The sequence below is a fragment of the Pleurodeles waltl genome, chromosome 5 (assembly GCF_031143425.1).
Source record: "Pleurodeles waltl isolate 20211129_DDA chromosome 5, aPleWal1.hap1.20221129, whole genome shotgun sequence".
Taxonomy (NCBI): domain Eukaryota; kingdom Metazoa; phylum Chordata; class Amphibia; order Caudata; family Salamandridae; genus Pleurodeles; species Pleurodeles waltl.
In genome coordinates, this window is record NC_090444.1 from 470745373 (window position 1) to 470763412 (window position 18040).

The 18040-nt window shown below is 43.9% G+C and overlaps 1 protein-coding gene across 2 annotated transcripts in view; it reads left to right on the forward strand.

Moving 5' to 3' along the window:
* The window catches only part of TNFAIP3 (TNF alpha induced protein 3), a 69144-nt gene that overhangs the window by 30138 nt on the left and 20966 nt on the right, over positions 1-18040 (forward strand). For both annotated transcript variants that reach the window (XM_069234281.1, XM_069234282.1), the window contains exons 4-6: positions 5865-6012; positions 6852-7022; positions 7616-7796. In XM_069234281.1, the coding sequence (XP_069090382.1) occupies positions 5865-6012; positions 6852-7022; positions 7616-7796 (500 nt within the window). The remainder of the gene's footprint in view (positions 1-5864; positions 6013-6851; positions 7023-7615; positions 7797-18040) is intronic.

Consider the following 18040-nt stretch of genomic DNA (forward strand, 5'->3'; position numbering starts at 1 on the left):
ATAACTTAAAGCATTAAAGCTAAGAGACATAATAGTCCTGAAATTTGACAGGCATAGACGCATTGCGAGAATTTCTACTTTTCACTGTTGAAGAAGGTTGATGTAATGATTGCCTAGAAGAGGCACTCTCCTCATCACACGGACCCAAAACTTCTGAACCTTCCGTCAATTGTGTTTCCAAGGTTGGCCTACTCAAATCAACTTGAGAGAAATTCATAAGTTGTTGATCAGCCACAAAATTATATTCTTGATTTGTTGTTCTTGATCTGACGAACAATATTTTCTTTGCTTGCTCTTTAGAAATTTTAACAATGTCTCTCTTGCTCCACCAACCTTTGTTCCACAAAAACACAGAACCTTTAGAAATTTTCTCAACCTGGGCAGGTAAGGAAAATTTAGAACTTCCCTTTTTAACCCTAGACGGTACTCTCACTAAAACCCAATCTCCAACCTGAACATCCACTAATTTAACTCTAAATTTCTTGTCAAACAGTTCTTTTGTTCGATTTTGTTTTTTAATCACTGAACTTTCCACTTTAGATAAATCCTCAAATTTGTCTTTGTTCAAATTTCTAATCCAATCAGGTAACATATTAAATCTGGGCAACCTTTTGCGTAATAACACAAAAGGACAAACGCCAGTAGTACTGTGAGGAGTGGTTAAATATGACCAAATTTTCTCTTTTAAAAACATTTTAACATCCTGACCCATCGCTAAAGCGGTTTGAACACCTTCCTTTAAGAATTTGTTCATACGCTCCACTAAACCGTTTGATGAAGGGGAATAAAGAGCCACTTTATTATGCTTCATGTGATGCTGAGATAAAAACTCAAACATTTTGTGTGAAGTGAAATGTGTACCATTATCTGTTACTATTTCATTTGGTGCACCTTCAATATTGAATATCTTCTGCAAAAATGTGATTACAGTGTCCGTATTTGGATTTGTAGCAAAATCAATATACACCCATTTAGAAAAATAATCAATTAAAACCATCATATACCTTTGACTAGATGGAAGCAACTCAAAAGGGCCTGCAATGTCTATTGCCACTTTTTCCCATGCCATATCAGGATAAGGAGTGTTGTGTAGAGGTGTCTCCTGCAACTTCCAATGTTTATCTGAGACCAGACAAGTAGCACAGGCACCAATATAAGTGGCCACTTGGGATTCCATTGCTGGCCACCAATAAAATTGTTTGAGAGCTTTACAGGTGCTACTTATGCCCAAATGCCCTTTATGTGCTTCTTCAATTAGTAGTTCCCTTAAAGAACTTGGATGGACACACAAGTCAGCACGCATTAATACACCAGACACCAATGATAGTTCTTCAGACACTTGAATATAGGGACGTAATGACATCTCCACATTTCTCTCACGAGGCCATCCGTCCTTCATATAAGTTGTGACCTTAGAAAAAATAGGATCATTGTTAGAAGCCTCTATCCATTTTTCATGCGAAAGTGACCCAGTATTATGTAAAATGTCCTCTATAGATGCCACCACGCATTCTTCTTCCGAATTTAGTACAATTTCATCCGAAACTGGTAACCTTGACAAACAATCTGCTCTAACGTTCTTACCTCCAGGGATATATTTCAAAACAAAATCAAATTCATGCAACCTTGAAATCAATCTCACTAAACGTGACGACGCTTTCCCCGTTCCATTTCCATTCAAGAGATGAATTAACGGCTTGTGATCCGTAAACATGTCAAATTGTGTGCCCCAGATATAGTTTTTAAATCTTTCCACTGCCCATGAACATGCTAGTGCTTCACGTTCAATTGTACTATAATGTGACTCTGCCAAATTCAGTGCACGTGAAGCAAAAGCAATAGTGTTTTCCTTGCCTTCAATCCGTTGCGATAGTACAGCTCCCAGACCAACTTGACTGGCATCCACAGTAATTATACATTTCTTTCCAGAAACAAAAGATGATAATGCTGGAGCTGATATTATCAATCTCTTGACATTCTGAAATGCTTCCTCAACCTCATCAGACCAAATATATTTGGCGCCTTTTTTTAACAAGTTCCTTAATGGCTGCACAATATATGCATATCCCTTCACAAAGCGTGAATAATACTCACTTAAGCCCAGGAAAGATCTCAAGGTATCCTTATCCCTGGGAGGCTTTGCATCCTGAATAGCTTTAATTAATGAATATTTGGGAGAAATACCATTTGGGGTAACCATGTGACCCAAATAGTCAAAATTTTGCACATTTAATTTGCATTTATCAGACCGAAGAGTAACTCCAAATTCCCTAAATTTATCAAAAACCCTGGTTAAAATTCTATTGTGCTCATTCAAATTTTCTGCAAAGATGAGTACGTCATCTTGAAAAGCTTGAACTCCTTCTATACCCTCCAATACTGTGTCCATCAACCTTTGGAAGACACTGGCAGCTGAAGCCAGGCCAAAAGGTAGCCTTGTAAACTTGAAAGCACCAAATGGTGTTATAAAAGTGGTGAGATTTTGTGACACCTGATCGAGCGGAATTTGATGATACGCTGATTTAAGATCTAATAGTGAGAAAAAACGTGCATGACCAATGTTAGCTAACAAGTCTTGCACCTTGGGCAATGGGTGACATTCAACAACAATGTTTTTATTTAATGTGCGAAGGTCAGCACAGAGTCTTATGTCCCCATCCTTTTTCCGAACGATCACAATGGGACTGACCCACTCAGAAGACTCTGCCTGTTTAATGATACCCTCATTTACCATTTGGTCCAATAACCTTTTTTAATTCTGCTCTGATGGTAAAGGGTACAGGGCGAACTTTATGAATTACTGGAATTGCATTCTTTTTTAACCTAATAGTGTGTGTGTAATTTTTAAAACAACCAATAGAGTGACTAAAGAGCTCAGGGTAAGCGTCACAAATCTCTTTTACTGAACTTTTCTCCTGAACTTGGACCATGGATACAGGAATGTTACATATCCTCACAGGCAAATCTGCTCCAGGCACAAGCATGAGGCCTAACTTGGCTAAATCCCGCCAACCTACAATATTCCTTCCTTTAATAGCCACATACACTTTAGTACAAATACTGTTTCCCAAACAAGTGATTTGTTCTTCAAAATATCCCAACAGATCAATATCTTGATCCCCATAAGCTTTAGGGTGTACATCTGGTTTACTTAATATCACTTTACCTTTCCAATGAAAGTTAAACAAAGTGTCTGAAATTATTGTGATGGGTGCCCCTGAATCACATGTCATATTGATAGAAATCATATTGCCTAAAAGAACTTGGCAAACAGGGTCTTTGATTACTTCACTTTTACAAGTGCCAGTATCTAAGTTCAGTACCATATTAGATAAACTCAATAAATCCTCGTCTTCTGTTACTTCAATGCTATGTACTTTTACATTTTTACTGCTTTTACAAACACTGTAAAAATGTCCTACCTTTTTGCAGTTAGTGCAGCGTTTACCTATAGCAGGACATTGCGCAAAATTGCTCAAATGTGATTTAGAACCACACCTAAAACAATATTGATTCGTTTTTTTAACAAAAGGCTTAACATTCCTTCCCTTGAGACCAACATAATCCACATGCTCTCCTTCATTAACTGAATTTACCAGCACTGAAGATGATTTGGTATATTCTTGAGTTATTACCTGAGTTGAAACAATAGAGCGTTCAATACTTTTAGCTAACATCAGCACCTCACTTAATGAAGGATCCCTGCAACTTAATAATCTCTCTTGAATCTTCTTGGAATAGCAACTGTAAACAAATTGATCACGCAAATACGTATCTAATGCAGACCCAAAATTGCATGTGACAGCTAAAGATCTCAACACTGAAATAAAATCCTCCACAGACTCATCTGCTGCCTGTTTTTTTTTTTTTAAATTAAACCTTTCTAACAAGACACTTGGTTCTTCGCAAAATTTACGTTGGAGACGTGCAATAGCTTCTGCAAATTCATTCCAATCACCACCCGCTTCTTCAGATGGAATAACTTTGGGTAAATTATCAAACACTTGTTGGCCTTCTTGCCCCAGGTGACTAAATAAAATGGCAGCTTTACGCTTAGGTGGAAAACCATCAGCACCTACAGCAACTAGATAGTTCTCAAATGAACGTAACCAAATAGGCCATTTAACATGAGGTTTTCCAGGACATTGTAGGAATGGAGCAATAGTAGCCAAGTTAGAAGCAGATTCATACGACATTCTAGCTAGAAATTCTATTTTTCGTTCCCTTTAAGACCCAACCAATAGCCACTCTGTGATAATTTTAAATTGCAAACATTGTAAAACTAAAATGTCAAAATTAAACACAAACCAAATTTCATGGCACTGAATATAACACTACTGATATAGAAGTCTTTTAAAACTTGAAGTTGCTAAAGGTGTGCCTGTCACCGTGGTGCAAGCACATAAACAGTTACCAACAGGATGCTGTGCTCATCACAGTGTTGAATCTTGAAGCTGTAATTAACACTGGAATAAAGAGTCCTTTCCAGAAGTTCCAACAGACCAGAAATGAGTTGTGCTACAAGGATGCTTGTCAGTGAAAGAATTAACACTGCATGGACAACTCATAAAGGTTCAAGGGCTGATAAGAAAATGTTACATTCAGGTGTCACTTCACAGCCACGAGAAAACAGCAAACAGAGCAATCCAGTAGGAAACACCAGGAACCATCCAAGAAAGGTTGAAAGGTAAACAGACTTCAGTTTGTTGCAGAGAACTCCCGGATTTCACACGACAGGCAGTTCTGAAAGTCAACAGCAGGAACAAAACCAACTGCAACTCAGCAAACAAGATGTGTCCTCAAAAGAACGATTCCGTTCATTAATTACTTAGAACAAGGAACGATGCAGTTGTGAGCTCCAATAAACTTAAGGCAAACCGAAAAAATTAAGAAAACTCGTCGCCAAATGTTGCAAGTGCCTTGAAATAGAAATAAATTGAGGCAGGCCAAGCAGGATTCCTGTGAAAAAGTTCTTTAATTTGCCTCAAAATAGGAGCTCACAACCAGCATGACATGAGCACAGGTAACAAGGAGAAAACTGGCCAACCGATGTCACACTTACATTTTCAAAACCGGTTGTGCCATTCAAAATACAACATGTTGCCTGCACACGAGCCATCAGCTTCAACAACCAGGAAACAAACTGAAACTCACGAGATTCTCATCAGAGACAACACACGCTATTGAAAATAAACAGAACGTGCTGCTGCAGAGAACCTAATGATGTAAGCATGCAGCAGACGTCACAGCACGAGCAGAGCTCATGCTGTGACAGCTGAACTACAACAGTAACACCTATACAACACCCGCGTTCTTCTAACTTTAGTAGTAGTAGGGCACCTGAAGCACAACGCTAATTGTGGTGTGAATTTGTCTGCCTTTAGAGCAAGGACTATGGGCAAATTAGCAATCCACAGCATAATTGCATGGGTTAGGAGGTCAAGCTCTGTTGTACGAGAAAAAGTTACCGAGCTATGCTGCTGTTTCACATTCATCCAGCCAGGAAGAGTCTAACTTCAAGGTTAAGGAGCTTGGTTTAGAGGGGTGAGGTTTTTTTAGTTGTAGTCCCTGGTCACATTCCACAAGCCCTGTTATATGTGTAAAGCTGTTGTTGGCATGTGCCTTTGCTAAATAAGTTCCGGTTAATTTTCAACTAGAGCCCTCTTGGATTGTGTGAGAGAGTTGCGGGTGCGGTATGGATGTGAAGTAAAAAATGAAGATGACCTTTGAGGTGGGAAATTATTAATCCTGCAAAATGCATTACCACCTGATGTACTCCTGATGCGCACCTGATGTGCTCACCGGTTTTAAGCTTGTTGTGGCTATGTATTCTCAGTTAACTGTCTTTTTCCTTTTACCATCAGAACTGGGAGGAAGAATGGGAACACCTTGTTAAAATGGCCTCCACGGAGACGTCAGTGGGCCGGAATGGGCTGCGGTATAACTCACTTGAAGAAATACATATATTTGTTATGGTCAACATCCTCCGAAGGCCAATTCTCATTATTGCAGGTGAATTTTCATGAATTGATTAGCAATTTGGGCATTTTACAGGACATAATGCACAATTATAATTATTGGCCAGCTGTAGGTGTTGCAGCTCATCAGCAGGATAAGATTAGCATATAAACCACGCACTGCCACCAGTTTATGCATTTCACACAGTACCAAGATGAAATGAAGGCGATGTCATACTGTAGCAAGCAGAGTTATCAACTATTTATGTATGACGGTAGGTAGGGCTGTCAAGATGTCAATGACTTTATATAGGCATATTTTATGTTGGCTCAGAGCATACTTTTGAGGAGTGACTTAGTGATAAAGCATGACCCCTAATTATAAGGTGTGGCTTGACATCCGCATCTACCAGCCTGGGTCATATGACAAAGGTCAGGTGTGGCATTGTGTTGCGTTTATTTTATTTTAAATTAGCATGCAGAAAGTTGAAGATGTGCTGTGATTAGGGCCTATTGCTACCTGACAAGTAAGGTAGTGCGTTTTTGTTTGCTTTTGTCATTTTCTCGTGTTCCAAGACACAAGTTGATTATTTTGTAATTCCTCATTGTGATTCCTTGTAAGAAATTGTGATTTTGAACATATCAGTTGTGCTGTTATCTATTTTATAAATGTGCTTGCCGAATATCTATTGTATTGAACAAGAGGGGAGGAGAATGAGTTTGTGTATTTGACCACTCACAGGGTGAAGGTATCTTGTTGAGATCAATTGTTTCACCAGTAAGATATAGGTCTTCTAATCATGCTTTTATGCTCATGATTTCATGTAAGTATCCTTAAAAGATGCCAACAATAAATACTAAAGTACCACAATACATCCTTTTATTTTGCCACAGATCACATGTTGCGAACCTTGGAATCTGGTTCCAATTTCTCACCACTCACCGTGGGTGGAATTTACCTCCCGCTTCACTGGCCAGCTCAAGAATGCTACAAGTATCCCATTGTCCTTGGCTACGACAACCAGCATTTTGCACCACTAGTCACTCTGAAAGATAGCGGTCCAGGTATGATTTCAAATATTTTACTTATGTGACATATTCTCTTCTATTCTTCCTCACTGAGTGATTGTAAATTCCGGTTACCAGGTGACTCCATGTCACCAAGGATGTGATGCTCCACTCAAAGCAGCACACTATCCTACTTAGTTGAGGAAAATACAGTGATAGAAGGTTCCCTGAGGGTGAAAACTTTCTTAATTGCTTCCAGTTCAAATACGTTCAGACCAATAAGACTGGGAGGCTGTTGAAGGTTTTCTTACTTCCCACTGGTGCTTCTATGAGGTGTGGTGTCTACTTTGCAGTTAGTTCAAATTTGGAAGTACTGTGGCCTTTTAGTAGTTAATGCACACAATGTTACTTTTGTACAGGCAGGTTACCCAATAACTAATTCTATACATACCTCATTAGCAGGAAAGGAAAGAAAGCTACTCCCAACTTCATAAATATGTGCACAACAAATGTCAAACCAAGCATTGACCACTATTAGCATTAGATTTCCAGATAAACTGGATGGGTGTCCTTGCGTTTTTTTTTATTGTTCAACATTAATCCTAATAGGTAAATGAAAATAAAAACACTCTTACTTCTTCACTCTTTAGAAATCCGAGCTGTCCCACTAGTGCAGAGGGAAAGAGGACATTTTGAGGACTTGAAGGTCCATTTCCTGACCGACGGAGAGGAGAGGATAAAAGACAAACTCCTGGAAGAGTACATGATGGTAATCGAAATTCCAGTTCAGGGTTTGGACCCCGGAACTACACAGTTGATCAATGCAGCAAGGTAAGTGCTATGTCTGGCTGGCTCCGCTTGGCTGCTCGGGCTGCAAGTGGCTGCTGAGAAAGGTGTACAATGCAATAAAGCCTCACAAAGTTGATGTGTGAAGCAAACGTAATGTTGTGAACAACGTGCTATGTACTCCCAACATCATGATCTATTGGTTCATACTTTGTGCATATTAGTGTGTAACATTTCAGAATTTAATTTTTGCGTGATGCAGGGTAATTTAAACAAAAATGACACATACTGAATGAACTTGCTTTGCTGATCGCCTACAGTAAAACAGTATTGGAGGATATATCTCAGGTGCAAAAGTAACACAATGGGTATGAGTGAGAGACTGATTTTCGAGTGGAAAACAGATACTAAAAACAGTTTATTAAAAGTCCGCTTTAAAAAAAATAGAAAAATGGAGAAAGATTTGAGCTTTTCTCCAACTATCTAGTGAGTGCAAACGATAAACATGTTCTGTCTGCTTTTCATTGTAAGCTAAAAATATAACAGAAGAAATAAAAGCAAAATTCTGTTTTCATTGCTTTAATTAGCTGCTACAATTCTGCTTCGTGACCTGATCTGCCTTTCACCTTAGCTGCTGGCTCTGTGGTGCCAGAACTCGACACTAATAATGTATAATAGTTGAGTTCTAACATGTTTCTTCATAATCAGAGTCTAGGTGCATCACGGGTCACCAATTGGAAAGACATTAGAGACAGACATTTTTACAGGTACTCCAGAAACCCACGTATTGTGTGGATGGATAGATAGATAGATGGGTGCAATTTGCCATATATTCATGAATCATTTAAATAAAAGTCTCATTTAACTCAGCTCCTTCCTGAAAAATTGTGATGTGACCCATCAAGCGGGGCAAAGAAGAAGGGGAGCTCTCAAAACACATTTTTCCTATGCAGTATTTCATAAGAAAATCGAACAGAGATTCAGGAAAAAAATGGCTGACAGTTTTACCCCAAATTTGTCAGAAAGCTAGATCTTTACTCAGAAAGTGTTTTTTTTTTTTTGTGTACTTTGGTGTAAATCCCGTTCAGTAGTTTTTGAGCAATTTAGGTTCACAATTTATAGCCAAGTGATATGATTGACAGAAAGCAACTTGTTTTGGTAGTAACTTTGGTCCGCCAATGCAGCTGCACCCTCGCCGCGGCCATTTGGAGATCCCCACTGGGCCGGCGGGCGGAATCCTAGTTTCCACCCGCCGGCCCAGCGGGGATCTCGGCCGCAACACATGAGCCGGCTCCGAATGGAGCCGGCGGTGTTGCGGCCGTGCGACCGGTGCAGTTGCACTCGTCGCGCTTTTCATAGCCTGCTATGCAGTGGCATGGGCAGTGCAGGGGCCCCCAAGGGCCCCGCGACTCCCCGTACTGCCAGCCTTTTCCTGGCGGTTCAAACCACCAGGAAAAGGCTGGCGGTAGGGGGACTCGTAATCCCCTGGGCAGCGCTGCTAGCAGCGCTTCCCTGGCAGATTACTACTGCCGGGGCCTGTTGGCGGTGCTTCTGTCATTACAGCCCTGGCGGTCTTGTACCGCCAGGGTTGTAATGACCCCCTGAATTTGGGATAACGCATTTGCTTAAATCCTAATACTGTAATCAGCAAAAATAATGAAAAGTTGAATTTCTACCTCTTGACCAGTGCAGAATTTTATTTGTTTGCTTGTGGGTTTAGAGTTAGATTCAAGAAAATTGAATCTATCTCTCAAATCCCACATGGACACTCTAATGGGATCTTAGGAGAATCATCATCTCTGTAGCTGAATTTATAGTATAATTCAAGTGTATCTATACCCTTAACTTCACCTTTTTCATTGCTTTTTTTATAAACTCTTTTTATTTCATACAAATAAAATTAAAAAAACAGTACAGTGCAAAACATGTGAGACCACCCCCATACACTGTCCTCCTAGGAGAGAGATTTACACAGTCAGAAGTTAATGTCAACATTGTCCTGTCAAGAGAAACATCATACTAGGTCCCAACATATGATGATACCATAATATAACCAAATCGCAAACATCCTAGGCATGCCAGAATTTCGAAATAAACACAGTTGATTGCCATAATAATTCGACTGAACCCCATCCATCAGTCTTCAGTATCTGTACTTGTCTCAGACCCTGAATCCCCGGCATCAGTAAATCGCTCCAACAGTTGTCTCCACGCCATCAGATTGGCGGGTGCATCCTCATCCGTGAGCACCAATCTCATATGTTGTTCTTCTTCCACTTCAGGAGATCGCATGTCCAGCAATCAACCAAAGAGATCCTAGAGCTCATCCAACATATGGCCCCCCTGCGTTTGGCCAACACGAGAGCCAGCTGTGCTAATTTGTATGAGATCTTCAACCCCAAGTATGCACGTCAAGGGCCCAGTGCAATAACCAAGCCTGTATCTTTCACAATCTTGGTAACCACCTCCCTCCATAATAGCTGGAAAACCTCACAGGACCATGCCAGGTGCAGAAAAGAGGCATCTCTTTCACCACAGCGATTGCACCTGGCCCCCCTAGCTGGATCAATCTTGTTAAGATGATAAGGTGTGACAGAGGTGCAGTGCACAAAATTAAAGTGTAGGAGCTTAAAACGATTGTTGCATGAAATTGTGTGCACCAACGATAATGCCCGAGCCCAGGCAGCATCCGCCACCGGTTCGCCAACTCCCACTCACACACCCGGCGCGCTGCACAGGGTGTACCAGGCATATCTTCTGGAAGAGCCCTATAAAATAAGGTCATTAAATGTCTCTCCTCCCTCCAATTTATCAGCCCACCCAACATCTTGGAGGGTGGTGGGGTAGCTGGGACGTCTCGCCATATCTCCCTGACAACACTTTCAAGCTTTGCGTATGGCAGGAATTGGCGCAGGCGTAAACCAAACATGTCCTGAGCTTCCTGAAAGGAAAGGAATCTCTCACCTAGAAATAAATCCTCAGCAACAAGATAGTCACCCATTCTCCAGCGGTCCATATACATGTGTTCATCAATATCACCAAATGGAGCAAGGCCCCACACCTTCAGTTCCCTGTCAAAGGGGGCACAACAAAGTACCTTCTTTATGGCCTGTTCCCAGATCTTTGCTGTATTATAAACCAGGTAAGGGATTGCTCTCTCCAAACGACCACCTCTCATCAGAATCCGCGCTAGCGCATCTGTGCCCAGCATGCCCTCAAAAAGTCACTTCTCCCATGTGTCTGACTCGACCAGCCACTTTGCAGCATGTTGCAAGTGTGCAGCATAATACTATAGTCGGACATTAGGGATAGCCAACCCGCCTTCCTCCAAATCTTCCTGCAGTATAGATAAGACCACCCTGCTGCGGCGCCAAGCCCAACTAAAGAATTCTGCAAACTATCTAGATGAGCAAATAAATGAGAGGCCAGTGGCAATGAGTTCTGCACCAGGTAAAGACAACACAGCAGGAACATTATCTTGGCAATAGCTGCTACCCATTAGAGACAGCGGCAACCTGTTCCAAAAAAAACCAAGCACTCCAGACCCGATACAACTCTTTCCACATTGAGTGCCTCATGAGCCGCCACAGTGTGAGTAACCCAGATGCCTAAATACCCAAAGCTCTCTAGTTCCCAATGATGACCCACCACCGGCAAGTCATCCAGCGTTCTGCCATGAAGCGCACCCCGGGAGAACAGCAGTAACTTATGTGGATTCACTCGAAAGCCTGAGGCAACCCAAACTTCATCAACAGGTGCATTAATAGGGGAACCAACTCACCTGGCGACTTAAGGTACATCAGCACATCATCTGCATAGAGAGAGATAATGTGAGTGGAAAGACTCACCCGAATCCCCCAGGGAGCCAGCCCCCCACGTAACAACAAGGCCAACGGCTTCACTGCTAAAGCAAAAAGAAGTGGCGAAAGAGGACACCTCTGTCTAGTTTCCCTGCCAATCACCCAGGAAGCTGAGAGCTCACCTCACACCTAAACTCGTACTATGTGCTCATTATAAAGTAGGCAGACCCAGGCACAGAACTTGGGGCCAAACCCCATTCCCCGCAACACATCCATTCGGTAGCTACATTCAACAGTATCGAAGGGCTTTTCAAGGTCTAGTGATACTAATTCTTGTGCTATATCCATGGTTTCGTGTAGCACATGGCCCAAACGATGTAAGTTAAAAGCTGTGCTTCAGGCCGGTATAAACCCACATTGGTCTTCATGGACCAATCCCTGAACAAACCCGCGTAGTCTGGAAGCTAATACCTTACAAATAATTTTGACATCACTATTCAACATCGTGAGTGGCCTGTAAGAAGAGGGGTCATTCTGGTCGCTCCCAGGCTTGAGCATAAGACAGATAATACCCTCCCACATCGACTCCGGCAAGCCTGATTACACGACTCCCCAAACACCACCAGCAATTTACCTCAAAGGAGGGAGGAGTATGCCTGAAAGAGCTTAACAGGAAACCATCCCCCGTGGCCTTGGATTTTGATAACGTTACTATAACTGCACCCATCTCCTCCACAGTGATATAACTATCCAACTCACTCCTGCACTTGGAGTCCCACTGCAGGAGCTCCAACTGCTGCATTAACCCCTGTATAGACTTGCCAGATCCCAGAGGGCCAGCCCTAGACACTGTTTGCAGTTGCTCTGCCAACACATTTAAAATGTCCCTACGGTTGGTGACCAGCACACCCGCTGAGTTTCTAATGTGCAGAATAGGGGGTGGTTCCTCCTCTCATTTCAGGATCCATGCCAGCAGCTTACTGGACTTATCCCCTTCCCTGTGCAGTCGCTGATGGCAAGATCTAAGTGTTAGTTTGTCCAATGTCTCCCAGCTCTTACTCACTTCCCTACTCGGGCAAAGATGTTCTCCTTGGGACTCCACAGTAAAGGTTTCCTGACGTTGCATGTCTGCCAATTGCCCCTCACATTTCTCAAGATCATGTTCCAATTGTCTACGAACTCCACACGTGGTGTTTATACATGTTCCTCGCATAAGTGCCTTCATTGCCTCCCATTCATTACCCTTGATTGCCGTGGTACCCCAATTTGCATCCAGATAATTTGTTATCATAGTGGTCAATGTCTCACGACATGCGGTGTCTGTCACGAAGTCAGGAGGCATGCACCAGCTTCACGCTCTCCAGTCACCCAATCCTCACCCAAATTTCAGAAGTACAGGGGCATGGTCTGATAGAAACTGCCCCAAGTGTGTTACTGTAGGAGGCTGGCCTGGCTTGTAGTGGGTACCAAGGGGTACTTACACTCTGTACCAGGTCCAGTTATCCCTTATTAGTGTAGAAGAGGTGTTTCTAGCAGCTTAGGCTGATAGAAGGTAGCTATAGCAGAGCAGCTTAGGCTGAACTAGGAGACATGCAAAGCTCCTACTATACCACTGGTGTCATATGCACAATATCATAAGAAAACACAATACACAGATATACTAAAAATAAAGGTACTTTATTTTTATGACAATATGCCAAAAGTACCTCAGTGAGTACCCTCAGTATGAGGATGACAAATACACAAAAGATATATGTACACAATACCAAAAATATGCAGTAATAGCAAAAGGAAGTAATGCAAGCAATGTAAAGTTACAATAGATTGCAATAGGAGCACATAGGTATAGGGGCAACACAAACCATATACTCCAAAAGTGGAATGCGAACCACAAATGGACCCCAAACCTATGTGAGCTTGTAGAGGGTCGCTGGGACTGTAAGAAAACAGTGAGGGTTAGAAAAATAGCCCACCCCAAGACCCTGTAAGGTAGGTGTAAAGTGCACCTACAACCCCCAGAGAGCACAGAAGTCGTGATAGGGGGATTCTGCAAGGAAAACCAACACCAGCAAAGCAACAACAGTGAATTTCCGGACCTGAGTACCTGTAAGAGAAGGGGACCAAGTCCAAGAGTCACGACAGTGTAGAGAGTGAGCAGGAGCCCAGGAAATGCCAGCTGTGGGTGCAAGGAAGCTGCCACCGGTTGGAAGAAGCTTGGTGTTTTGCAAGAACGAAGAGGACTAGGAACTTCCCCTTTGGAGGATGGATGTCCCACGCCGTGAAGAAGCTTGCAGAGGTGTTCCCACGCAGAAAGACAGCAAACAAGCCTTGTTAGCTGCAAGGGTCGCGGTTAGGGTTTTTGGATGCTGCTGTGGCCCAGGAGGGACCAGGATGTCGCCACTTGGATGAGGAGACAGAGGGGGCGCCCAACAAGTCAGGGAGCCCTCACTGAAGCAGGCAGCACCCGCAGAAGTACCGGATCAGGCACTTAGAAGAGGAGTGAACCGGAGTCCACCCGAAGTCAGAAAAGGGAGTCCCACGACGCCGGAGGACAACTCAGGAGGTTGTGCACTGCAGGTTAGAGTGTCGGGGACCCAGGCTTGGCTGTGCACAAAGGAAATCCTGGAAGAGTGCACAGGAGCCGGAGCAGCTGCAAATCACGCGGTACCAGCAATGCAGTCTAGCGTGGGGAGGCAAGTACTTACCTCCACCAAACTTGGACTGAAGAGTCACTGGACTGTGGGAGTCACTTGGACAGAGTTGCTGAGTTCCAGGGACCACGCTCGTCGTGCTGATAGGGGACCCAGAGGACCGGTGATGCAGTCTTTTGTTGCCTGCAGATGCAGGGGGAAGATTCCGTGGACCCACAGGAGATTTCTTCAGAGCTCCTGGTGCAAGAAGGAGGCAGGCTACCACCAGAGCATGCACCACCAGGAAACAGGCGAGAAAGCCGGCAGGATGAAGCGATACAAGGTTGCAGTAGTCATCTTTGCTATTTTGTTGCGGTTTTACAGGCGTCCTGAGCAGTCAGCGGTCGATCCTTTGGCAGAAGGTGAAGAGGGAGATGCAGAGGAACTCTGGTGAGCTCTTGCATTTGGTATATGAAGAATTCCCCAAAGCAGAGACCCTAAATAGCCAGAAAAGGAGGTTTGGCTACCTAGGAAGGAAGATAGGCTAGTAAGAAAGGTAAGAGCCTATCAGAAGGAGTCTCTGACGTCACCTGATGGCACTGGCCACTCAGAGCAGTCCAGTTTGCCAGAAACACCTCTGTTTCCAAGATGGCAGAGGTTTGGGGCACACTGGAGGAGCTCTGGGCACCTCCCATGGAAGGTGCAGGTCAGGGGAGTGGTCACTCCCCTTTCCTTTGTCCAGTTTCGCGCCAGAGCAGGGCTGGGGGACCCCTAAACCGGTGTAGACGGGCTTATGCAGAGATGGGCAGCATCTGTGCCCATCAAAGCATTTCCAGACGCTGGGGGAGGCTACTCCTCCCCAGCCATCACACCTATTTCCAAAGGGGGAGGGTGTCACACCCTCTCTCAGAGGAAATCCTTTGTACTGCCTTCCCGGGCCAGGGCTGCCTGGACCCCAGGAGGGCAGAAACCTGCCTGAGGGGTTGGCAGCAGCAGCAGCTGCAGTGGAGACCCCTGAAAGGCAGTTTGGCAGTACCCGGGTTCTGTGCTAGAGACCCGGGGGATCATGGAATTGTCTCCCCAGTGCCAGAATGGCATTGGGGTGACAATTCCATGATCTTAGACATGTTACATGGCCACGTTCGGAGTTACCATTGTGACGCTATACATAGGTAGTGACCTATGAATTGTGCACGCGTGAAATGGTGTCCCCGCACTCACAAAGTCTGGGGAATTTGCCCTGAACAATGTGGGGGCACCTTGGCTAGTGCCAGGGTGCCCACACACTAAGTAACTTTGCACCCAACCTTCACCAGGTGAAGGTTAGACATAGGTGACTTATAAGTTACTTAAGTGCAGTGGTAAATGGCTGTGAAATAACATGGACGTTATTTCACTCAGGCTGCACTGGCAGGCCTGTGTAGGAATTGTCAGATCTCCCTATGGGTGGCAAAACAAATGCTGCAGCCCATAGGGATCTCCTGGAACCCCAATACCCTGGGTACCTCAGTACCATATACTAAGGAATTATAAGGGTGTTCCAGTATGCCAATGTGAATTGGTGAAATTGGTCACTAGCCTGTTAGTGACAATTTGGAAAGCAGAGACAGCATAACCACTGAGGTTCTGGTTAGCAGAGCCTCAGTGAGACAGTTAGGCATCACACAGGGAACACATACATATAGGCCACAAACTTATGAGCACTGGGATCCTGGCTAGCAGGGTCCCAGTGACACATAACAAACATACTGACAACATAGGGTTTTCACTATGAGCACTGGGCCCTGGCTAGCAGGATCCCAGTGAGACAGTGAAAACACCCTGACATATACTCACAAACAGGCCAAAAGTGGGGGTAACAAGGCTAGAAAGAGGCTACTTTCTCACACAACCCCCATCCCCCCCCCCAAACGAAGGACTATAAGGCTAACCTTGGCCAGTTGAGACTTTATTGTCTAAGTGGTGATAAGTGGAGAGTAGCTCTGCAATAGACTGGTTACTCCCTTTATCATCCACTATATGGTTACTTCCATGTGGGGATGTAAACCACCCTGTTTGAAGTTTTTTAGCTAACCAACAATGTGAAGATATATTTTCAGAGTTTCTATCAGTAAGTTTTAGTTTAGAACAGTGGGAATTGTCCACTGGACCTATTTCTAGTGATGAGAATGCCAGACAGGGATGCTGTCTCAGTAAAGCCATAGCTGGGCAAAAACTTTGTCCATATGGCTGTAAGAGAGAGCAGGGATGCTGTTTCTCTTGAGTTGGAGCAGGGCAGGGATGCTGTCCTATGAGCTCCATGCTAGGGCAGGGCTGCTGTCCTAAGTGTTGTGAGGCAGTGCAGGGTTTCTGCACTAAAGCTTCTCTGGGAGGCTTGGAGGGATGCTCCATGTTAACTAAAATGGTGCTCCTTTTCTCACCAATATTCGTTATCCCACAGAGAGGTACTTCCACCTCAGGGAGTACAGCTATGCCAGCTGATGATTCCCTTGGTACAGGTGCCACCCTAGGAGAGGTTTCTCCCACCACAGGAATGGTATCCTGAATGGTAGGGTGGGTAGGGGATACTGTGATACCCTTTTTACCTGTTGTTGGAGAGGGATCCTGAGTTTTCAGGCCTTTTTCTCTCCTTTGCTTTTTCATTTCAGTAGAAATGAGAGGGAACAATTCCTCAGGGATACCCAGCATGGTTGCATGGGTATAAAACTCTACCTCAGCCCAACCTGAGGTCTCTAAGTCATTACCTAAGAGACAGTCTACAGGTAAGCTAGGTGACACTACCACCTGCTTAGGGCCAGTAACTCCACCCCAACTAAGCTGAACTATAGCTAAGGGAAGAAACTTAGTGGAGTTATGGACGTCAATAATCTTGTACTGTTGTCCAATGATGTGTTGTTCAGGAGGCACTAGGTTTTCAGTCACCAAAGTGACACTGGCGCCTGTGTCCCTGTAGGCCTGGGCCTCAACACCATTTATTGAAACTGTCTGCCTGTACGTATCCATTGTAAGGGGACAAGCAGCCAGTGTGGCAAGGCCAATGCCACTAGATGTGACAGAAACTGTCTTGGGACTGACTACCCCAGTTTCTATAATGGACCCATAAGTGAACCCAACTACACCCTTAGCTTGACTGTTGCCAGCAGTCCCACCACTATTACCACTACTGCTAGGGGCACTAGAGTTTGATGTATTAGTGGTGGTAGGCTCAGGGGGTTTACCTGGACAGGACTTATCCCCTGGCCTATGGCCTTTATTTTTACACACAAAGCACCAAGGCTTTTTAATGTGTGTGTGTTGTGAAGAAGAGGAAGAATGTGATTTATCCCCACCCCCTGAAGAGTGTTTAGGATTTAAAGAAGGATCTTTGGTTTTACCCTTATCCCCATGCTTATCCTGAGATTTCTCACCATCTTTCTTCTTGCCATCCTTGTCACCCCCTGTATGAACTTTTCTGTTCACTCTTGTTCTGACCCATTTGTCTGCCTTCTTTCCCAATTCTTGGGGAGAGGTCAGATCTGAGTCCACTAGATATTGGTGTAACAAGTCAGACACACTGTTATTCAGAATATGCTCTCTCAGAATAAGATTATACAGGCTTTCATAGTCAGAAACTTTACTGCCATGTAACCACCCCTCCAAGGCCTTCACTGAACAGTCAACAAAGTCTATCCAATCTTGTGAGGACTCTTTTCTGGTGTCTCTGAACTTAATCATGTATTGTTCAGTGGTTAAGCCAAATCCATCCAAGAGTGCATCCTTCAAAACTGCACAATTATTGGCATCACTTTCTCTAACAGTAAGGAGCCTATCCCTACCCTTTCCATTGAAAGATAGCCATAGGATAGCAGCCCACTGTCTT